Here is a 24,517-nt window from a genome sequence, read left to right on the forward strand (position 1 = left end):
TTCTGGGCAAGACCCAAAACACAACCGAGTCAGAGTGATGACTTGTCCGGCAGCGACAGCGGGGAGATACTTCCCAGGCAGTTCTGACATCGGATGTGACACGCCTGGCTGCGACAGAAATCCCTGGAAAGAAGCCAGCCGCAGGAGCGCTGACAGGAGCGCGGCACAGAGCGGCCCCGGTGCTGCGCTCCTCTCAAAGCTGCACACAGTTTTCTCTATTTAACAAATCCTGTAGCAATCACAGAGACAGCTTAAGCCTTGCTTGATAAATTAGATTTAGAATACAGCCCCAGCACCACAAGGATATGGCATCTGACAGCAGAGCTACAAATGCTGTCTGTGCTACTTCATGTGCCATGTGCAATCCAGCACGCTGCAGGCAGCTGCCAATACCAATTCTGAAGTGATTTTTAACAAGTGGGAAGTTTGATATTTAGGATGCAAATGCAGAGGATGAATGAGGATGAATTTGGGATTACCTTTCAGTGGCTCCCAGAGAAATACGCCATGGTGATAACTCCTAAGTTCAGCGAGGCCATGGTTTTAGGATGGGGTTAATACAGGGTTATGCTATACTGGCACACCAAGCATGTGTAGTATCTTCTGCAAACACACAACAGGGTAAACCAGTTTCATACCACGACTTCCACATTCCCGTTTCTCCCAGAGGTGCAATGCTTGTGCTTTCTCTGCTCTCAGCAGCCCTCCTGATGGGTTGCTCCTCTTTCTGCTGGCCTTTGCAGGAGTTCGCACCACAGAATGATTTAAAGCAGGGGCACATCTTCCTGGCAATGCTCTTAGTGAAATGGTTTTATGGCTATTCTACGGACACAGCTGTGCCAGTGCTGAAGGAACTGAGGAATTGATGGAGAAGGCGCTTTGCTGCCTTGTGAGCAGAATTAATGGGTGGCTCTGGACAGGCTGAGTGCTGAGCCACCGCTTCTCAATGAGTTGTTAATGGGGAACATGGAGAGTTAGGAAGTCACGAGGACTTTGTCAGTACAGCTGTGGGTAAAAGTGGGTAAGGAACCACTTAAGGAAAAAGCATCATACAAATCTGGAACTACAGATTCTGTGCTTTCCGGTGCTTAAGAAATTACTTGCAATAATTTTGGAAGCCGACAAGCAAAACGCAACCACGGGACAGATCCTTTTATTAAACTAGAAGCAGCAAGCTAGAAAGAAATCTTGGCAACAGTGGTCTAATTGGCAAATCCTTCCTTTTTTAATTCCCAGGAAAGCAGAAGAATGAACACACCTAAATAATCTGCAGCCACCCGCAGGGGAGGGCATCAGAGGAATGATGGTTTCACAGACAATATCTGGCACAAGACAAATGTCTCCATTGAATCCTGGCTGGATGCATTAGGAACAGTGGACCCACAAACAGGTCCAAATCCCCTCTTGCACCTTCACACCTCCCAAAATAGCCATCTACATGGTACCCAGGGCCATGAGATAATCCATCCCAGCAGGAACAGCTTGTGGCCAGCAACACAGCCAAAAGGCACATGGTTTATTCAAATCTGATCAGATTGAAAGAAGCACATGAATTTGGAGGTGGGGGGATTGTCACACATCTGTCTTCTGGTTGGGTTTGCTGGAGCTTGGGAAGCAGGGAGTATTTTCCAGATTTTATGAGAAATCCTAGCCACTTTGCTACTCTTGCAGCCTCATTATTGCATAATATTTTTTCCCTTTCATTTTATGTGAAGACAACCACTATTATAAATAGACTGCATTCTTATTCCTTTACCTCCGTGAAGAGCAAACACGGAGAAACACTCCCTAGAAAATACTCCCTAGAAGCGAAGTGTTGGATTTATTCAAAGGTAAACATCTGATTTTATGCATCCCATGAGACTTTACAAGAGGTGTTGCTTTTTGTGCTAGAAAGTGCTAACCCAGGCAGGACTACAACCATACTGTTTGCAGGGATTAGGCTCCAGCTTCCCTTCCGCACCCAGCTGCTGCAGAAGAACAAGCAGGGCCTTTGCGGTTTCGTAACTCAACCCAATTCAACTGTGGTTGAGAGCCCAAGCGCAAGTGGACTGGAGATGGGTGAGAAGGAGGAGAAGCTCCCATGGGGCCATCGAGCCCTGTGAGAACTTGGGGAGTTCTGTGGCGGCATCCCGTAACCCTCTCCATCCTGGGCATGCAGGAAAGGAGGTCAGGAAAGGAGGCCAAAATAGTAGCCATGTTGTCTTCACATGAGCCAAGTACAACCCTCGTTCCAAGAAAATACTGTCTGTGGCCAGATCCACTCGGTTTCTGGCTTCTCTGCACCAGCCGGGACCCAGAGAGGCCAGGGAAGGGGGAAATTGCCTGGATTGCCTTCCTTCTCTCTATGCTTTTTCCAACATAAAAGCCATTGTCACAGCCGGAGGAAAAGAGAGGGAATAAGGAACAGAGATAAGGCATCAAGCCTGCAAATATTCTGCATATAAAAATGTCATGTTTAACAAACCCACTTCCTCATAATGCATAAAAACCCATCATGAAAACTGAAAACACCAGAAATAAGTCATGGACCATAAAGCATGCCTGAATATAAAGAACAGCACTGATAAGTCTTTGACTGTAAATATGAAGGCAGGCTTCTCTGAGCACTAAATAGGAATCAGCTGAACCGGATTACTTCCTGGGCAAGATACTTGTATCCAGCTGGTGCTAGTGAGGCATGCTACGCAGCACATCCAATGGAAATATCTGGGCACGTGCTTACCCCTGCATCACTTCCACTTGTGTTTTCCAGCACTAAGTACAAACGCATGTTTGATTAGGCAATAGAAAGAGTATCTGTTCCTTCCAAAATTGACCACAAACTCTTGGCAATAACACTGAGTACTTACTTTGGCCCTAACCACACACCACAGTTGTTAAACTGGCCTTCCAAAGGAAGACATTTTGCCAAACCGAATACTCGTAATATAGCAAAGAAGAGAAATTGCATCTGGCTTTATATAATCAGCATTTCAATTACTCTAACAAAGAGAAGATATATTAAGACTACCTCAGGAAAAGGAAAACCTATTAAAGCAAATGCTAAATGAGATTCTACAAATATTCCTGCCCCTTTTGCCTTCCACAGGAAAGTCTTTAGAAATTTTACAAAACCAGAACCTCATTGTTACTAACCTTTATAGTCCCACCGGTCCCAATGGCATTGCTCCCACAGATGACGACTACAGATCAGGTGAGAATATTTTCTAATCTCAGTCACCACTTTTAGCGCAGTACTAACTACGAGAGCTCTTGCTCATGAGTTAGGCCTTCTGTAAGAGCAAGGTTGGCCAACAATTCATGAAATAAAACTAATTTAGAAAGATATAAAAATTCCAGGTTCTTTTAGCTTCCCTTCTGTTTTCTTTCATACGTAGGAATCAACAGAGCAAAAACCAAAGACCATGCTAACTGAGTGACCCAAAATGCCATCCAAAGGAAAATGGCAAAGTTCCCAGTAGCATCACTAATGCCAGAGTTTTGCCTTGTCTGATTTTCTATGAATCAATATAAAAATATTTCAATACCACTTATGGTTACATCTACAATGACATTCTCAAACGCTGCTTTTGAGATGTGAACTTCATACTAAAACAATAACCAAGCCCCATGCATGCAACTGTCAGTGCATGTGTGCATCAGTTTGGCTCACACATACAGCATGATACATCAGGATGTGAATGTGGAGTTCAGCTTAGAAAAGGAGCTTGCATTTGCAGAGCCGTGATACACCATCCTAAACGTGAATATCCATCTCTTTTCAAGCACTGGTCTCTCCTCTCATCTCCTTAGCAGCAACTCCTGGTTCAGTGAAGTGAATTAACAGAACATGCCTCAGACTGCAAGTGGAGGCAGAGCTTGGCTCTTGCTACTAGAGAGGCTGCTGGGTTTTTGACAAGATGGCTTTATTTGCATCTCCTTTCTTTACAGAAGACTCTGAGTCAGGACTGAGTCTTGTACTTGCTTCTTCTGCCCTGGTTGATACTAAAGGATGGATGAAGGCAGCAGAGCTGGATGCAGCCACATCCCGAGCAGGACACCCCATAGGCTGGGCAGGAGCTCACAGCCCCCAAGTTCCTCTTGTGCTGGGTACATAACACACTCAGGCACCTCGCACAGCTGGGGCCCCGCATCTTTAACAACCCTTCCTTGCTACACACTACTCTACTCATTTTCCACTTCCCAAATCACAGCTGTCAAACCCTATTAATGTGTAGAAAGACACATTTAAACCCAGACCTGCTATGCCAGAAATAGAAGTTCTCATTTTCTTTTCCAAAACACAGAATAGCTGAGCAACAAAGAAAGAAAACGGAAATCTCTACCAAGTGCACATCTGGAACCAATTTGCTGAATGTAGCCACTGGGTGTCACTTTTGATATATATTGGGTCAGCCATGGAGCACTTCAGCAAGAGAAACGGGATTTCAAAAAGGTGATCCCAAACCAAAACAGACTGCTCTGCAGCCTCCCATGCACAAGCTGTAATTAGCAATTAGCCAGCAATGCTGATTTATCAGCAAAATGTCTTCACAAGGATATTAAACACACTCTAAGGTGGCTCTTACCTCTCAGTCTGCAACGTGACTTTCGATGGCTCCACGTTCGGGTTTTCCCACTCCATCTGTGGGCAGTGCATGAAGTAGCAAAGGGTGTACAAAGCCTCTGGCTCCCAGTAGAGTGATCCCTGCTTCTGGTGCATCGGCGTGCCGTTCCCGTGCTGCTTGGCGTTCAGTGGCTGGAGGTGGTGCATGGCTCGGGATACGAGGTCACCTGGAAAGCAAGACTTGAGTGAACACTGGGCTTTTACCTCTTCCTCTTTCCCTTGTGCTACTGTCTTTCCCCCAGGTTTTCAAACCAAAAGATGCATCGGGTTGTTTTCCTTTGCCATTTAATTTTGGGCACCTAAACAGTAGAAGGTAGAATCTGGGCAATATTAATCACCGGGCTTGGTTGTTTACATAGTGTGGTGACATATCTGGGCTGCAGACAAGCCCCTGAAGATCTGCAGGGATGTGTGAATACAGTGTGCTCAGTGACCCCAAGCAATGCCAGGCTGGCCCATCTCAGCACTGCCATGAAAGCCAGTCCAGTGGGCCAGGGTCACAGCTACCTACAGCTCTTGGAGAATGCCAAACTCCTAGTTCCAAAAATTACAGAATCACAGAAGGGCTCAGGTTCAAAGGGACCTCTGGATCCATCTGCTCCAATCCCAGCTCAAGCAGGGACATCCACAGGCCCTGGCCTGGGCATGCTCAGTCACTATCATACTACCGTAGCGCTTCCTGATCTCCTGTGCTTGTTTGCGCCCACACTGTCTCTTGCTCTTGTAAAACTGCAAAGAGTCCTCTTTGCATCCTCCCTTCAGGCATTTGCACACAGTGATGAGATTCCCCTGAACCTCCTCTCCTCCAGACTGAACAGCCCCTGCTCTCTCAGCCTCACCTTATAGGAATGGACTTAACTGGACTCTCTCCCATAGTTTTATGTCATTTCTGTACTGAAGAGCCCACAACTGGACCCAGCATTCCAGGTGAGAACTCAGCAGGGCAGAGGAGAGAGGGAGGATCACCTCCTCCACCTGCTGGCAATACTCCTCCTAATGCAGCCTAGGATACCATTAGCCTTCTCTGTAGCAAGGGCACATTGCTAGCTTCAACTTGGTGGCCACTACGACCCCTAGGTCCTTTTTACACTAAGCTGCTTTCCAGCAGTGTCCGCGCTCTTCCTTCACAGGTGAAGGACTTTGCACTTCCACTTGTTGAACAACATGAGGTTCCTGTCAGCCCACCTCTCCAGCCTGTCCACATCCCTCTGGATGGCAGCGAGGCCTTTGTTACACCAGCCACTCCTCCAAGTTTTCTTACAAACAAGTCTGCAAACTTGCTGTGCGTACACCCTGCCTGGCATCCAGATCATTAATGAAGATGCTGAAGAGGACTGGACCTAGTGCCAGCCCCCAGGGGACATCACTTGTGAATGGCCTCCCTTTGGACATTGTGCCATCTTCCAAAATCCCAGTCCCTTACCCCACATGGGCGGCTGCTGCCCAAAAAACAAGGAGGGCTTACACCTATGGACCTGAGCAGAGTCAATTCCATGGCTCTGGAAAACAAGGCTTAAGACAGTATCATCAGAAATGTGCAACTGAAATAACGATTTCTAAGCCCAAGCTGGACTGGGAAACTTCATGTTTGTAGAACAGGAAATCTGAGAACTGGGCTCACCTGCACTATTCAGGAGTCCAGAGAATGGAAAATGGCTGATTAGAAAGATGCTCGTTGTCTCTCTCTATGATTATGTGATTCTGAAAGTTTCTTTGCATTACAGGTATGGGAAATAAGCCACAATACGCTAACCTATGATTACGTTAGCAGGCAAATATACAGGCAGGAGCATTGACTCTCTAAGCACTATACTGATTGTACCTAATTAACTAAAACACCTCCCTCTGAGGCAGTGGATTTTATGACATTAGCTGTCTAGTGACCACTATGTAAAAGACAGCAAAACAATTTTGGTTATAAAGTGCCTGTTTTTACATCTTCAAATCATTCTGAAAGTTCTTTGGGGGGAAATAATGATCTCTGATCAAATCAGATGGTTCGTTTTAAATGAAAATCTGAGCAAAAGCCCTTTGGGTCATCCTTGAGCTACACAAAAGCAAGTGATGGGGAAAAAAGGGTATAATTTCCTGTAGCTAAGAAAAAGAAACAAAGGTTTTCTCTTTTTTGGTTTTCCTAAATGACCACTGAGCGCTTGCAACGAGAAGTTGTAAAGGTACACCGAGGCAGGAGTATAACACAAAATCTGAAAACAAACAAAAAAGCTGAATAATGAACCAAAGGGCAAACTTCAAGAACCATTTTGATTGTGCGCAAGGCAGAGCAGAAGTTCTTTTGTCTTTTTTCTCTTTTGCAAAGCCCCACCCCTGTTAACACATCACAGTGCATTGTCTCTCCCCAGTCTGCCTTGCACAGGGAATGCTGCTGCTGAGATAATGTGCAATAGAAACATCTCACCAAAGAACACCCAGCCCAATCCTCCAAAAACACAGTCTTAAAACCATGAACACAAGAAAACCGCTGGCATGAGAAAACTGCCGAGTCCATGATTTCAGGGTTTTGACACAATTTTTGCTGCACTCTGCAATATTCTTCTGATTCAAAGCTTTCATTTAAAAATAGTTTCTGCCTTTTCCCACTGCCAGGAAATAGTCATGATAGGACCAATCTTGCAGTGCTGCATATACATAATTTCCAAGAGAAGCTGTGCATGTGGAAAGCCTGCAGAATCAGGTCCACCGGAGAAACAGATATGCCTGACGTGATTAGCCCGTCCTGCTCAAAATTATCTGCAGGCAAACAGTGGCAAAGTTTGGGACACCCTTCACTCATCCCACTTTGTCACAGCAGATGTGCACTGCCAAGCTTCGCATGGAGACGTTTAACTGCTAGCAGCATCACTGCGAGCAGAAGTAAATTCTTCTTCTCCAAAAGGAAAAAAATAAAAAGATGACGTAGATGTGCTAAGTGCAATATCCAGGTTTAGCAATAATAGCAAGAGCAGAAAAAAGGAGTTGCACTAAATGCAGTCTTTTCTGCATTTCATCTTTTCATGCTGCAGCATGTGGTTACAGCTAGACACATGAACAGTCATAGATAAATGGATTGAGACGGTAAGCATCAGAGAACTCCTCTGGTTTCTGTACCAAAAGATAAATAAAATCAGGATACAGTCTAGGCCAAGACTCAGTCAGCAACATTACTTCACCCACATTCCTCATCGAGTCCCAGGGCGATGCGACTTGTATGACACATCCAGCACTGGAGGGAATGGCACGCTGAGTAAGGAGAAGCAGCAGCAGAAGGAATGACGAGTGCAGGGCAGCCAGCTCAGCATCACTGCTGATGCAAGACTGGAGAAACTCGAGCCTCACTGGGACTGATGGCAAAACTCCAATCAATTTCAACATGACCAGGAGTTCATCCTTTTATGCTGTATTTCCGCAATTGCTTCTTAAGAAACCTATACCGATTCAAGCCATTAAAGCTGAATTAATGCTTCTTATGTATAAAGTATCATTTAATTACATTATACCAAGAATTGATTGGCTTAGATCTTGCTTTACCCTTTCCTATGTTATCTCTGGTTACACTTGAAATAAATGCTGTACTAACAATTATTATAACATTCCTCTATCAGACACAACTCAAGGCTTAAATAATCAATACCTATAGAGCACTGAGCTTCACAGAGGGCAGTAAGTAAGTATAAAAAGTCACATTATGAGCTTGCTATCTAGAGGGCCAAACACTGGAGGCAGGACAGGAATCTCTGGTTTCAATTCTATTCCGCTGTGTAACCTTGGAGCAGCCACCACACCCCCCATACCCTTCTCTTCTCCAGCCACATTGAGTTACAGTACCAAATCTTCAGGGCAGAGACGGTGTCTGAGCACATCAGGGCTGAGGAGGGAGCTGACAGGCATGCACACTATACAGCAGTACTTAACGCACACTCTGTGAAACGTGGCGTAGCGTAACATCTGGCTTGAGATGCCCGTGCACTCTTCCAGTCCCTGCTACATTTTGCTTTGTCTGTTCTTTCTCACTAAGATGCTTTTGCTTCTCCATATGCTTCCGACAAAGAATGCACCGAGTTCAGTTGCTTTATTCTCTGATCTTGAAGCTCTTCTCGGCTCCGGCCCACACACGTGCAGCTCCCTGGTGGGACTCCCTGCTCTGGCCTTCAGCAGTCGCTCTGCCAGCTCAAGTCTCAATGCAGAACCCAGCCTCACCTCCATGCTGAAGCAGGCTCTCCTTGCCAGCTGTAAAAGCCACAGTCTACCTGAACACTGAGGGCAATTTTGAATTTTGAATTTGAGGCCAATTACAGAGAGGGAAACTCCTTGTTCATCTCTGTGTCAGCCAGCTCTGTTCTTCAGAGCTACAGCAATGCTCTGCAAGGTGAGCTCACCTGCTCACAGCGTTGCAGGCTCTTATGTGCTTACACAGCTTGCAATTTTGCACGCTTTCCCTTCTCTCCTGATGGGTACGTGTGAGAATCTCAGCTTCTGGCCCTCAAAATACATCTCAAACACACGAGCTGAGTGCTTCCAAAAGGCCAATAAATCTCTGAGTGCAACATTTCCAAAAAACTAAAATAAATCCCAGATTGGATTTGTAACACGCTGATGCTGCTCCCGATGGCTGTGGTGTCATGATGCAGGGGGCTGGGCAGAGATCCATGCCCCATATCCCCTGTGCTCCCTCCTGCCCCTGTGCCATGGCCTGCAACCCATCTGCAGAGCAGACCGCGGAACTGAGCTGCCTGATGAAAAACCTCGCCAACATGACTTTGTTTTTAATTTAAACCAAATAAACACTTCCACAATTTATGCAACGCGAGCCAAATGAGCCGCCACACCAACTGTTGTGCTGGCAGAACCGGGGAAAGGAAGACATCCCATCGTGTGGGACAGACAAGAAACGAGCAGCGAGGCGGGGGGATGCGCGGGCGTGTTTGTGTTGTGAAGCTAGGAAGCCAGAACTGGAGGGAAGGCTCCTGGAACACAGCAAAGACAGCGGCAGGGCCAGGATGAGCTTGGCAGCCCTGAGAAAGCCAGGCTGGGCCCGCCTGCCAGCAAAGGGCTGGAGAAAGCAGGGCCACAGCCACCAGCACTATCACCTTCCCATGACTACAAGAAGAAGGGCCCCTCAGTGCTTTTTATGAACTCAAGACCCACATACATAACGTTTAATTTAAAGATTCAGAATATTATATAACATGCGTGCTGTGACACGGGCCTGGTTTAAGGCCATACTGAATATTTAAGGAATAGCTTCACTGACTGCAAGTTGGAGATGTGATGTGACAGGGAAGGTTAGGCTGCACGGGGGTGCTACATTCAGCAACCCGCAGCATGCAATTGGAATGCTCCAGCCCTCTCAACGGTCACCAGCTAAACATTTTATGACGGTGAATGCCTTCAGTAAAACCTGTTACCCTCGCTGTTCTTATTTTAGACCCCAATGTTTACGAAGTAACATGTCCATTTCATGTTGTTTAACAGAGGACGGGGAAAAAAAGCAGCAAAACAAAACGAGGAAGAAGGAGGAAAGAGCAGATGTCTAATACCCCTCTTCTGACAAACTTCCTTCAGGATTTTATGGTCTGGCATGATGGACTTGATCTTCCAAGCCCACCTGCTTAGGAGCAGGCTCACTGTTTTCAGAGGGACAGAGATGTGCAGCCTAAAATGTTCAGCTGGGTGTGTGCTTGCACAGCCATGACCAACTGGTGAATGACGTTGGGCTGATCCTTGCTGAGCCGCTCCTGATGACACCAATCTCAAGTTTTTCTTGTTCCAAGAACAACTTAGAAACAATATTTCTGTGCACAGTTGTTCTACCTGTGTCATCCCTTCAAAGCTCAGGAGTGGGAGGAGTATCTTTGGTGCCACCACAGATCTCTTCAGGCGTGACCCTAGGGCACTGAGCAGTAGGCCATATTTATAGAGCACGTGTGAGAATATACTGCAAGCGAAACCCACTGGTTCAGTAACAGTGGTCTGACCACCCCTCGAACCCTTCATGACTCCAATGTGTGCGTTGGCCTGCTCTGGAGAGTCATGCCCTGCAGTGGAGCTTATGGACAGCAAGCACTGCTGCTTCACAGTGTTCCTTGAGTGAACAAGTTCTCCTTCAAGAGCGGGACAGAGCCACGAGCTGCAGTTCTGTCTGTCCTTCAGAGCTGTCCACATCATCAAGAGAAGTTTGGGACAGAGAGCTACACTTCAGATACCAAATTCCACAGCATGGCCAGCAGTTTCCAAAGTTTGCCCCCTTACAAGCACATGACTCAGGTTCAAATTCCCTTTCTTGATATGGATTCATCTCACAGCTCAGTGTTAAGGGCTTGGATCTACAGCTTTTGCTCAGGGCCAGCTCTGGAGAGACTGTGTTGAAAATATGAATTATAACCCTGATTATAAATCGAGACCTATCCAGTTAGATTGCTATCTGGTAGCCATGGCATCCTGCATCCTCCCTACACTGTAGCAAAGTCTCTCTCCCTTCCTGCCTGCCTGTTGCATCTGGTTTCTGCATCAAAGTGATGTATTGCTACAGCTCACCCAGGCGTATGCCTGTAAGCGCATGAATGCAGGTGAATACAAGCAGTTTAACTGCGCCTCTTGTATGACAGCAGAGTGCCTGCAGTCATCTGCTCAGTCAGCTGCCCAAAGCATCCATACATTTATGATACCAGCTGCACTGCTCCTACATGTTTGCTCTGCCTCTGGTAGTCCATCAGTCGGTATGTTCAAAAGTCAGCTGAGCAAAAACTGCTTGAGCAAAACCTTCCCTGAGATGATTTACTGGAGGTCTTTATCGTTAACTGCCATCTGTACTAGGAAAGGAGTCTGCAGAAAGCTAGGGTGGGGGCACACAAGAAAGTGTCTATCACATACCTTACTGTGTGCATGAATCATGTACATTCAAACATGGAGCTATGCTATTCTTGGCACACAGTATACTCCAGATCCAAGAGCCAGCTGCCTGGGGGTATGGGTGCACTTGGGGTGGCATAACACACAGTCACTGGAATACCCTGCCTGCTGCAGAATCATCACTGAGCTCACCTAGCAGTAACCTCCCCATTTATATCATATCTGCTTGTCTACGGCGCCAACATTGTGCCCCTGTGTGAAACTGCTCCCTGGTATCCCAGGTAATTTTCTGTTTTCCTAACAGCCACTTATCTCTCCTACAGAAAAGCACAAGGAAGGAGCTGTGGTCCCAAGCTCTGAATTCAGCACCAAAAGACAGGACCAGTACACAAGCAGCCAATTTCGGCTCCTCTGTGGCCCCCAACAGATCATTTAACTTTTTATCTCATCTTATCCCACCATCACAAGAAGGTTCTATTTATATGACAGAGTATGTGTGTGTGCGGTTTAGTGTTTGTAGAGCCTTTGAAGATAGAAAAAGGATTGAATATATCCCATTAAAAAGCCACAATAATAATTAAACCTTTTCAACTTTACATACCTATTATAATAATATTCTTACCTTCAAAATCTCCTATCCAATGAGGCAAACATAATGTTTACGTTTGATTCCCCTCACACAATGTCAGCTCCAAACAAAACAGCCTTTGACTCAGAAGTTCATCTGCTAACCTAAGGCAGAGCCCTTCACTCTGCCTTTTTGTAGCACCGTAATTGGATTTTTCTCTGTCCTGACATGGACCCATACACTGAATTAAGAGCCCCATATGCCCGAGCAGGCCAGGAGAAGCATGTTCACTCTGCCCCAGCTGACTGCCTGTGGTCTGCACAGCATGAGCTGGGATGACAGCAAACTTAAGGAAAGGAAAATGCTGTTTTAAGAGTCTGTACCTCAAAGGTGATTTATGCAGGGGAGTCCTGAGCTGATACGCTGGGTTATCCCAACGTATACCCATGGAAGCTGTCAACTCTATGGCCAAACTCTACACTGAAGGGAGCACTGCCATATGAATTGCAGGACTCAGCCAGTATTCCTGCTTAGCTCTGCACTGCACTGAGTGAAGAGAACTGTTAACTGAGGAAAAACTCTGGTCTTTCTCTACAGTGCTGCTTAGTCTAAGAAAAATATCTGACAAATAGTGCTTTTGTTCTGGCAGCAAATAAGCACAGTGCTTACAACAATTCTCCTTCAGATGCCACCGTTCCAGCAAATACCTTTATCCTAGCATTTGCTTAAGCCTGGACTTAACTTCTTATTTACAATATAGGAAACAATTTGTATGGCTCCTGCAGCCCTCCCCCATTGCTTGCACAGGAATGAGACTAGATGAAAAGACAAGGGAGGGGATGCTGACTTTCATCATCTCCTTGGCTGGGGCTGCGAGGAGAAATGAAAAACAGTGTTGGTATGTACAAGCACATTTCTACTAGTGCTTGAGCAGTAACCCTTCCTTTCATCTCTAAAGTGTGCCAAGATCTACCGGGAGCCTGTTATTTTGGAAACACATACATTCAGCACTGTGGAGGCACAGGGAGGATGATAGGGAAGAGTAACATTTTTCCAGTGGTGAAAAGGAAAACCTCGCTGAGACCTGAGTGGTGATGTGGAGGAAATACCGGCTTGAACATCAAAGTTGGAAGCTCTTTAAGTTAAACATCATTCGAAGGCTAAAAAGCACTCAGATCAGCAGTGTTAAGTTACATCCTCATCTTCAGATTGCCCCAGTTTCAAGTAAAAACACCTATTCATCCCAGTTAACACTCAAGAGTAAAACCTCCCCATTACCAATCACCATGGTTTGCACAAGACTGGATAGCCAACTTCCCACCAAGGAAGGCCAGAGCGAACTGGTCATCTCTGGACCCAAAGCAGGCCCCAGGCAGTGATCTGCTTCTCTAACCTGGAGACACACATGCAGATAAATTTGGGTGATATCCTAACCCACAGTTTAGTTCTCTGTGTTGCTCAAGAGACACAGCCCTTATGGTTGGAGCCTTTCCCTTGTGCTCCAGCACATGGTGGTTTTCCCAAGTTGGCCAGACTCTAAAACCTTACATTCTTTACCCAAAGTCAGGGAGGAGACTTCTTGGTGCCAGAAGTGCTGTCCACACCCTAAAAGGCTCTGCTCTTTCTTGTCACCACACGCATGCATGCACAAGAGAGTGTCACAAAGGACAGCAACCTCCGGTTCTAAATCTCATCCCTTCTGCATCCCGTCTCCGATTAGATCCAGCACCAGTATTTTCAGATGAGCGACGAGTAGGAGTGTTGAGTGTGTTGTGCCCTTAAATATAACAAATGTTTGTGGATTGCAAACATGCACAGAAAGAAGTTAGGAAAAAAAAATTCAAAGGTCAAAATGCAGTATCATGGGATCTTTCAACAGCCAGAGCTCTCACTTTTAGCTATCCTGTCTAGCTATTTTTCTCTGACTAAAAAGGAAGGAGATTAAAGGGAAAAAACTGAAAATCCAGAAGAATTCTCCTAGTCTGGAAATATTTTCTCTAAGAATAAACAGTGAAATACTGTCAAGCTGCTCTTTAAAATCCTATTATTTTAGATGTGCTTCAGTTCTTCCCAATGTTCTCTATATAATAAGCATTTCAAATGAAATGACATTATTTTAAAACACACTGTAGTAGGCAATTACAATTCCTGAATACTAAAATGCCAATATAACATAGGCAAAATTTACTGTTGTTCCTTAACTTTGTGCCATGTTCATTATATTTTAATGAATAAGGTTTCACATTAATTTTTCAAGCCTTTTTCTCAGAATCACATATTACCTCAGTAATTACGTTACAGAATTAGGTCTCTATTTACATTCCCCTCTTGAATCCTAGAGACAAAACCTTGCTTTGATTTTCCAAAGGTCAGCAGTACTACTTCCTACTTTCAGAAGAGCACCACAGAGCTAGCAGCACTGCTCTGCCATGCCGGGATGTCCCAGAGACAACCAGTGCCCATGCCATTGCATCCAACCTGCTGACTCCATGAGATGAGAGCAGAGGTAACACCACGCTGTAGGGGCAAGTAGGATCTGTGGGCACCAGAGCAGCATCCATGAGTTTGGCTGCACCTGAGGACACCTCACCAAAGGTCAACCTTCCCCTCTGCAGTGGACTGTGTTAGCATTCCTCTACAGCTGTGCTCATGACCCCACCACTTCCCAACTTCTCTCTTACCTGTCGCCCCTGGGGAGACACAGCTCACCTAAATGGCCTTTTCTAATGTGCTAACAGCAAAAATGAACAAATGCTAATATCACAGTCCAGATGACCATGAACTTCACCCACAGGTATCACCACTGATGGATACTGAAGTTTCCAGGCAAGGGCAGGAAGGAAAGGAAATTCTGGACAACTTCCAGCCATCCTGCACCCCTTTGGTGGATGACCATGCCCAGTGGGACGGGCACACTGCAGCACCGACAGCCTGTCAGCATGCTCTGCAGATTTGGGGACGAAAGGCTGCTGGTTGATATCCTCCAGCAGATCCTGACAAATGGCACCAATCGAGGTGTGCCAGCTTCAGGAAGCGTGAAGCTGGCAGAGAGATATTCAGTTATCCCCAAAAATGTCCTCAAAAGCCCTTACCACAGCATTCTAAGAAGCAGTTCCTCATTGGCATGACAGTAGATCTAGTACTCGTCTGCCACACCACACGATTTCTGCATTTCTTAAAGGAATAACACAGCCAAACCAAATAGCTCAAATTGCCATAAGTGACACCAGTAATTCCTTTCCTGCTGCAGGCAAAAGGGGAAATTTTTTCCCCAGCAAATCTTCAGCCCTCCCCTGCATAACTGTTAGCCCTTGACTGAAAAGAAAGAGGAAAGAAAAAAGGACTAAGAAGATCAGCAGGAGAGAACATGAAGGTAGAAGATGAATGAGGGTACCACACATAGGAGAAGGTGGGGATACCACACTATGCCATGCTTTTCACTTAGGATAAGTAACTCTATTTTCCACCTGGGACAGAGACAAACACTAGGAAGAAATTGAGAAGGCCTGAGCAGAAATACAGATGCTGGACAGTAAGCAGGCCCCGCTTGCCAACTGTCATCTTGCAAGGGATAGATTTGATTTCCTGTTCTCCATGACTCTGGCAGCTGCTCACACTGCTACGTGTGAAGACGCTGGGCAGAACCAAGAGTGAGGGATGTCTTTCCTCCAATGAAATGTACATGCATTAGTTAAACCTAGTTATTCTGCATGCTCTCCTTGCTTTCATTATTAATGTTGCTAAACTATAGGAAATCTCATTCAATTAGAATCACTTTCTTTTTCCCACCTCTGAAATAAAAGTAGTTTCTTTATTGAAAGATCACTCTGCCCTCATTTCCTGTGCAGTTATGGAGAACACGGAAATTAAATCCTGACTCGTGGGACACTGCAAGCTATGGGATGTTACAGACACACACTTGGGTTCTGCTGCTCCATTACCACAGCACGTCAAGCTTTCATCCTTGGCACTCATCCTTTGTTTCAACTTACTCCTCTCTTTACAGCCACTATGCTCTTAATTCCCTTCTCTTTCAAAGTCTTGCCCACTCCCTTGATTCATCCACACAAGAGCAGGGGCTGTTACGTACGTAATGCTTCCCTCACATCCCACCTTCTCCATGCCAGAACTTGCTATATCCTCTTTTCTCTCCAGAACACCAATTCTAAGGCTCTACAACCCTTACCCCACACTGTGGCAATCAGATATCTTCCTCCACTTCCTCAGTCCCACTGATGCAATGTGATGCCCAGGTGTTTCCCATGGTTCTGCCCCGCTGCTGCTTCCCCAGTCTTCCTCCATAGCCACGGCTTGCTGTAATCTTCAGACCACAGCCAGCGCTGATTTCAGAGGCAGACACACAAGTGCTGAACAGGCAGCAATACCCCTTGTATCTCTACATTTTCATCTGTTTTATGATTTTCCCCTAAATCCACACGTTCAGCTCACTGACACTCAGCACTTCCCTCAATGCTTCAGAATTTTGAACTCTGCACCAGCATCGCTCTACGGCACAGATTTCTATCCGCTTGAACAGAAAGCCTTGCAAGCTTTGCCAGTTACCACTACTCCTACGATTTCTTCCACGACATGCATCTGCTTGCAGAGGATGGGGAGGTGCCCCCACTGCTGTCCAGAGGGCTTTCTGGAGTGCTGTCAGCCTGCTGTGTGCCAAGCTCTCTCTGACAGCTGCATCTAACTCCCACTGAGGCGCTGTGTTCTTCAAGTTGGCCACCCTGAAGAGTGTTTTGCCTGCGTTTGGAGTCAATAGACACACACAGAGCAAACCATATTCACCAGGGTTGCGGGGGTCTTAAAGATCCTGGGTCTTTTGTTGTGTATAGAGGTACAAAATAGTCCAAAACTGAAAAAAAAAACCTGAAATATCCACAAATCTCTTACTAAAAATCAACCATACGTACCTTAAGAGCGGGAGAAGGATCATGAATAATTTACTAGGCACACGGAAAGTACTGTTGTGTATTTCACATGTGTGAAATAAATAAGCATAAATTACTTAATTTGAATAACACTGAACACCTGATTCCAGAGACTGAGCAACACTTCACGCTAAGGCATGTAAGAGCTCTTGGCTTGTTGACATTTCACCAGAACAGAGGAAAATTAGCAAGTTGAAAACAGAGATTTATACTGTGGCTTGCAGATAAACATTCATGGTGCATCCACTGGGCTCATAAACAGCACGTAAACTGAGCCCTGACAGGCTGCATTTCATTGCTCCCGTTGCTACAGAAAAGGCTGAGAAATTGCACCTGAGATCACAATGTGTATTGTTTAGTGTTGATCACACAGAATCCAACATTAAGAACAGTAAGCTAGGTTACATGAGTTTTTACATTTGACTCTACAGTTTCTCCCCAGTATTTCAAAGTAGAGCTCGGGAAAACAGAAAACAAAAAACTTTTTTTTCTGAACATCTGTTTTCCCATCCATAACTCTCTCTCTCTGGACCATTAATGTGATTGGAAGGCTCCTTTCCTAATAAAAAATCCCATGAAGGCTCTTTTGCTAACTGTAAACTCCATGTTGTATGACGATTTACATGGCATTTGCCTCCTGCCATCAGAGCACCTAGGTAGTATTCAGAAAACTGTAAATAATTTATCTGTGCTGCAATCAAAGCTTTCAGATATAATAATTAGGCACATTTCTCAAAAAGTGTTTTGATTAATAACAAATTATTTATCTTCCAGTTGCTAATTGCTCTGTTTCAGGTCTGAGCGGTGTTTTTCTTCCTCTGCTAAAACTGGAGAAAGGCAGGAAGAGTGAGGGACCTCTCCTGTAACACAGATGGACACAACTCTGCTTTAATCCATGACTATTTCCTTAATGTACTGCAACCTTTATCTTTTTGCTTGCCCATCTCAAAACAGGACGTCACTATGTAGACACCTGCAAGCATAGCAGAGCTGCGAGGTGTTCTCAAACACAACGTAAGGAAGATGAAATAAAGGATCTCTCACCTTTAAAACTAAGACCAGTGTGTGCAAACAAGCTGTATCCATTGCTAAGACTTCTTTCCTCCTGTGGCTCCAGCTTCAAGTTTCAATGCCAGCCACGAAGCATAAACATGGCTAAAGTCTGCCCCAATGTCTCCTTCAACCTTACACACGTGCCCTTGTCTTCCCGCAGCACAGCCAGACAATGGAGGTGGCTTTGTTTTACTTTGAGGAAAGAAATCCAAGCACTATAAACAACCTTGTACTTACTGAGCTCGGCAATGCTCCCCACACGCGTAGCCAGTAAAGACTGCTCGATGGTCCTTAGCTCGGACTGGCTGAACATCTGCACTTCCCCAGGCTTGTTTGACCGCTGCTGGTCTTTGTGAAGGTTCAAGCTGTCTGGCAGGCAGAGAACACCTACAGTGGGTAAAAAAAAAACAGAAGTTCCATGTAATTTCAGCCACTATTGCTGTCACCACCTCATAGTCTGGGAACATTCCAAGGCCCAAAGACAATAAGCATTTGTAACTCAATGTTACAGATGACTCATGTTCTCAGAAGTGGCCCTCATTAACTCTTCTGAATATCCTCAAGTCGCTCATGATGTCACCAACGGATGATGCTTACAGAAAATCCCATGTAACTGCTCAAGGTGGAGGTCAAGAAGGTTCCAAAAGTAGCCTTCTAGAAACTACTCCAAAACCATGGTATCTCAGCAACAGAATCCTCAAAGATTAACTTTAAAATTATACATAAGAAGGCTGATACATTTACAGGATTTTCCTGTATGGGGAATTCCACTGACAATTGCCAAGATAATGGACAGCAGCATCAAGATGCCTGCTGTGTCATTGATGAGTTTATTGAATTTTTTTAGTAAATACAGCTCCCGACAACAGAACTGCGTAAGTTTCAAAAACCCATCATGCAGAAGCCTTCAAAGCAGTGAATTTTATGGGGAGGCATAAGCAAAGCTACTGACATAAAAAAAAAAATTACAATACTCATCCATGCAGGCACAAAAGTCACTTTCTGCCACGATATCTAAACCCTCAGGGGCAGACAGAGGGCATGTGTTTATTAATCAAAATCACTGTCATGCTACAAAACAGAACTTATGTACAACAGCAAACGCTTCATTACCATCCTTGAGTAACAGATATATGGAAGCCCACCCTGGACAGTAAGCTCTCCTCCCTTCCTGAGGTCTGGGAATAAGCAACTATGGCCAAGCTTGTCCACAGCATTGCCTTCCAAATCCCTCGGGGACCACACAAGCGGACACCTCCAAGAGGCAGTGGGGTTGTACCTCTTTATGGTAATTAAATTCCATCCTATCTCTGATTGTGGGATTTGCAACAATTTGCTTTGAAAATAAGATAAAGTAGGAAATTTTTTTTTTTTTCAATTAGCTTTGTTCCTTTTTTTTTTTTTTTTTTTTTTTTGCTCTTTGTTCCTTTTAAGCACAGGGGAGAAGTTCCCCCTTAAGGACCAAGAAAAAACTTTACAAAATGCCTTAAGAAAAAGGTACATATCTTGCATCTTCAGAAGGGAGAACTCCCAGCTCAGGAAGTAACTAGTAACTAACTCTATTAATCAGTAATTCTGTTAGTATCATAGAATCACAGAGTGGCTTGGACTGGAAGGGACCTCAAAGCCCACTCAGTTCCAACCTCGTGCCACGGGCAGGGCTGCCCCCCACCAGCTCAGGCTGCCCAGGGCACCATCCAACCTGGCCTTGAAAGCCTCCAGGGAAGGGTCATCAACAACTCCTCTGGTAGGTATATAACACTCAGCAGTCTCTTGCTGAATGGCTGCCTTAACCTCTTGTTTATTTTGGTATTTAGACAGTCCGGCAAACATCACTGTTTTGGAGTACCACAAGGCCAGGCAATCAGTGCTCTTGGAATAGGACGTTTCTCAGACACTTTGTTAGCTCCACCAGCTTCACATCGATCCCCTCTGCCTGCAAACAGTCCAGTCTAAAAGTTCTACTTGCAGCATGGGCCTAAAAACACGCATTTTGAGAGAAGAGAGGCGGTGAAGGCTCAGTGAGTGCACTCTCTGTGAAAACCAGGGGGCACACACTGGAAAAAACAGGTCCAAAGGCCTCGTGCCCCATGGCTGTAGGGCTGTTCAGCAGGCTGAACCTGGCTTCCCCTCCCCACACAACAGCAAGACCAGAGCAAATGCCTTAATAGCCTGTTTGAGCACTGGGGATAGAAAAGCAGGAGCAGCCATAATCCCAGTCCTGACTGCAGGCCCAGCGTTGTGGCCACCGCAGTCGAACCACGTGCGTATGAGAAGGGCTGTGGGCAAGGATACAGGGCATCTGACACAGCAATCGTGACTAAGGGATTAAAAGCACTGAGGTAAGGGGTAAAAAGGGGCAGCAGTGAAAAAATATCAAACAAGCAATCAAAAATTACCAAACAAGCTTTCCAAATTCACTTCTGATCACTTAGTGTTTGCCTTGAATCAACACTTAGCATGACATTTATATTCTGTAGATGCGCAGACCTGGAGATGTTCAACACCTGGATTTAGAATGTAGACTTGCCTGCATATTTTAATAAGTATTCTCTCTCGGAAATGTTTCTCATTTATTTAGATTACTCTTCATAATTTTAATGGATAGAAATTAAGACAAAATTAGAAGACTCTTCCCTGAAGAAAACAGATGTGTAACATCAAATACTCTACAAGACTTCTAAAAACAAGAAATAGTACAAACAACTTTATGTCATCTTTAAAACACAAAGAGTACCCAACAAGAAAATATTGTTTTGTGAAAATACATCTTAAGTGTGGAAAAAAATGCCGTTTTAAGGTACCTTTATGAACAGGATTTAAATGGTTTAAAATCATAAGATGCACAGGAGAGCAGTCTCTGAGTGATGAGCGGTGGCATACAGATATTTGATTCTCATTTTTGTCTCTGCATGCTCCCACAGCCGCACTTTTCCTTACAAACAGCCTTGATGATTAATTACTCTGTTCCATAGCGAGGGAAGTGTATTCTTAGGTTTTCAGATGAAAAGTGCAAATGAAATGCAAAATGTACCATTGTTAGAAAACTTAGCAAATTATAGGATATGTCATGCCAAAGAGTTTTTTCACTTGAGTGTGACATGATGAAAGCCATGCAATAGCCAAACATCTGATTCTTACACGCCAGCTTCACAACTATAATTGACCGCAGTGGGTGACCAGTGGTGTGCTGGAAGATTTTTTATAACTCTCATCATTTTGCTGGAGAGCATTTCTTTTTTTGCCGGAATGGAGAGAGGGAATTCTATGCTCGAGCACACAACTCTGCCACTTTCCTAGCTTCAACTGTTTTCCCCCAAAACAATTAAAGAAAAGTTACTAAAATGCTTTTTGGCAGAAAAACCTGCTCTATTTTATCAGTGTTTCATGTAAAGCTGAAACTTGCTGATGAATGACTATGGAAGGAAACTGCACCCTAGCAAGAAGGGAACATGCCGAATTGAAGAGGAAAGCAAAAAAAGGTAAAAACTTGGTTATTATAAATGTCTTCTTTATATAAATAGAAACATTTAAATAGCCATCACCTGCTTTCACTGGCTTGGCTACCGTTCAACCTCCTCATGTTAATTCCCTGCTGACTGGCGTTATTCATTTGCTTTGTCAGCTACAGCTTCAGCCCCACTGCGCTACACTTGATGCACAGGTAAGGATCTTATGTTTCCAACACCCTGAAAGACAGGGCTTTTTCCCTTGCTTTTTTTGCTCTCCTGACTGTTGCTGCTGATGCTGTCATTCCAAGCCAAAGATTTCTGTGCAGTATCTTCAGAAATCAACTGCAATATCTGTCTTTTCTCTCGCCTGGCATTGCTAAATGTCCTTTCTTTCTGCATGGTTACTCAGCCCTGTGCTCTTCTTTGCACATTGCTTTATTCCTCATCTTCCCTCCAATTCACTAGAGTAGAAATCAAGCAGTCTGCTGTAGCAGGATGAATGTGGGGCCACACGCGACATGCCCCTGGCTGCTCCATGCCCATGGTGATGTACGGCAGCCATACGTTGCATTTATGACTGCTATGAATCACTGGAGCAATGAGAAACAACCAAAGCACTCCTGTGTGTTTGGCTTTTGTCACCTCTTGTCACGCTTGTCTGTAAGATCCTTGGGACAGGTATCTGTCTAAAACATCCAGAACGGGTCAAACCCAAAGTTTGCTTTATAAGCTGCTGTTTTCAGTTTGCCCTTGGCCTCAGCCTGCCTTGCAGTCTGTAGGTAAAAGGCTGCAGAGAAACACAACAAAAATACTTTTAAATCAGCAGCATGCCAAAAAACTCACAGTGACAAGCTCCTTGTGCTCTTCACCCAAATCTCCAGGGAGAAAAATACAACCATCACAGGGAAGATCCGATGCACAATTAATACACTCTACATTTTTCCTGCCCTCTGGGCTCAGTGGAAATGTAAGCCAGAGCTCCATCCCCAAAGATCTAAAAATCTCAAACCAAAGAAGCATTGCACAGAATGACACTGAAGATGCCCGATTTTGTAGAAGCACCAAGTCTTTCAAACCTTCATACAATCTCTTCTAAAGCCAGAGGTACCTGGTAGCTCTGTTCTGGTTTCCCCATGCAAATTTCCACTTCTCATGCTGGGAGGGCAGATTTTGGCACGTTGCTGTGACACTGAGAGAGCTGGCATGGAGCTATGGGTACAGTCCTTACAGCATGACAGTGGTGTGCACCCATCCCACTAACATCCCAAATGCAGCGCTGCGTAGCAACCCTTTGCAGAACTTGTCCCAGCTCCTTAGCGCCTGAAAAACCTGAGGGCCCACAGCAGCTCCAACACAGGACACAGTAGCAGCTGGGAAACCTCCTCAGCTTTCACGGCAGGAGAAGCACAGGGTTTGTAACCCACGTTTCACCTAAACACAGAGAAGTCATCAAAAAATCTAAGCCTCCTCCGCTGTTCCTCTATTTAGACAGTCATCTGCATTTATTTATCTGCCAGCTGTTTGCAAGTGTTGCAAAACAGTTGATTCCTGAAGTGCTGGCATCCATAGTGCCTGTATGCCAGAACTGGCAATGGGGTTTCACATCCACTGCAACATCGGAACCTGAAGGCTTCCCGTGGACCATGGTCTGCTGTTGTCACCACCCAGCTATCTGCATTGGGCAAAGGCAGATCAAAGGGCAAAACAGTAAAAAATTGATACGTGCAGTCTTCTGTACACACTCACTACACCACCATGACTACACAATGTCCAACTGAAACCGTTCCATGATTCTGAACAGAACCTAAATGTGCAGTTCCAGTTACTGCAGGCCTGAAGTTTCCGTTCAATCCCTCCTCTTCTTACCTAGTGTAAACTCCTTTCTGAAGGTCACAGTTGTATTTCAAGGAGTCCAGAGGCATTTGATCAAGCTATTACTTGAGCATACAGAAAATCGACTGTGTATGATCATAAGATCATGCAGGTACCACTGAATTCAGTTTGCTATATATACGTATACACAAAGAGACAAACTAAAGGCTGCCTGAGTTTCAAATTATTTGTCTTCTCTCTCCTTCAAATCCCATGGTCTAAAACAAAACCAACTTCCAATAGTGCTAAATTGATATAAATGCCCACTATGCAATGTGATCCAAATGACCCACGCAGAGGCATCTCACAGGAACCAAACACACATTCATTTGTTTTGACTAAGAATACAAGCACTGTAAAGACTGTATAACAGTTTTTTGCACATTATTATTCTTTCCTTTGAGAAGACTGCTAGAATTTTCCCTATATGTGAATTTACAGCCTAGATAGAAGCAGGAAGGTTTTGCTGCTACTGTTTTGGTTTTTTTTTCTTTAATGAAGGGCTCCCAGTTTCAGTAGAAAATAATTCAAAGCATCTTTGATATCTTTCTTTATCTATCTCTTACATCTTAAGCAAACATACATATCTGGAAAACTTACTTCTTATACTCCCACAGCATGGATTCTTCCATGAGTTTATAGAGATTAAGAGTGCTGGGAAGGTATCGGGCAAATTACTCTGTAAAATGAGCCTGAAAATGGTAGTTAACCCTGAACTGTCCCCAAAACTCAGTGCTGCTCATTGCTCCAATGAATGCCCGCCTTCCCAGGAGGACTAAGTTCAGGGGTTGGAATTCCATCAAATTATTTTAACCATTTGACTTTTTAGACTAGAATGTTTTTGAGTTCTGTCTCCTGCTCTCATAAAGTATCATAAGAACTTCAAGAGTTCACAAAACATTCAATCAAAAAATCCCTTTTATTCCACAAGTACAAAAATATTTCCCAGCACCGGACAGCAACCTTGAGATCTACGGCAAAAGGCCTCTTGGAAAGAGAGAAAAAGGACAGAAGTGTTGCCAACTACCTTTACAATGCCAATACACTTCAGCAGGTGCAAACCCCACACGCTTGATATTCCGACACACAGAAGATCTCTCTCTTGACCCCACACTTGGCTGCTGAGGCAGCCACAAGCATGTTGGGAAGAGGCACCATGCCACAGATTTTGAAGCAT

General features: G+C 44.8%; 1 protein-coding gene across 3 annotated transcripts in view; it reads right to left on the bottom strand.

Moving 5' to 3' along the window:
* Positions 1-24,517, bottom strand: part of BTBD11 (BTB domain containing 11) — a 174,121-nt gene that overhangs the window by 58,892 nt on the left and 90,712 nt on the right. For 2 of the 3 annotated variants that reach the window (XM_021386555.1, XM_021386565.1), the window contains exons 2-3: positions 18,254-18,403; positions 4,572-4,776 (exon numbers count right to left, since the gene is read on the bottom strand). In XM_021386555.1, the coding sequence (XP_021242230.1) occupies positions 4,572-4,776; positions 18,254-18,403 (355 nt within the window). Of the gene's footprint in view, positions 1-4,571; positions 4,777-13,580; positions 13,684-18,253; positions 18,404-24,517 lie in introns of those variants that run through there. The other variant, XM_021386570.1, reaches the window with a different exon arrangement.

The sequence above is a fragment of the Numida meleagris genome, chromosome 1, assembly GCF_002078875.1.
Source record: "Numida meleagris isolate 19003 breed g44 Domestic line chromosome 1, NumMel1.0, whole genome shotgun sequence".
Classification (NCBI taxonomy): domain Eukaryota; kingdom Metazoa; phylum Chordata; class Aves; order Galliformes; family Numididae; genus Numida; species Numida meleagris.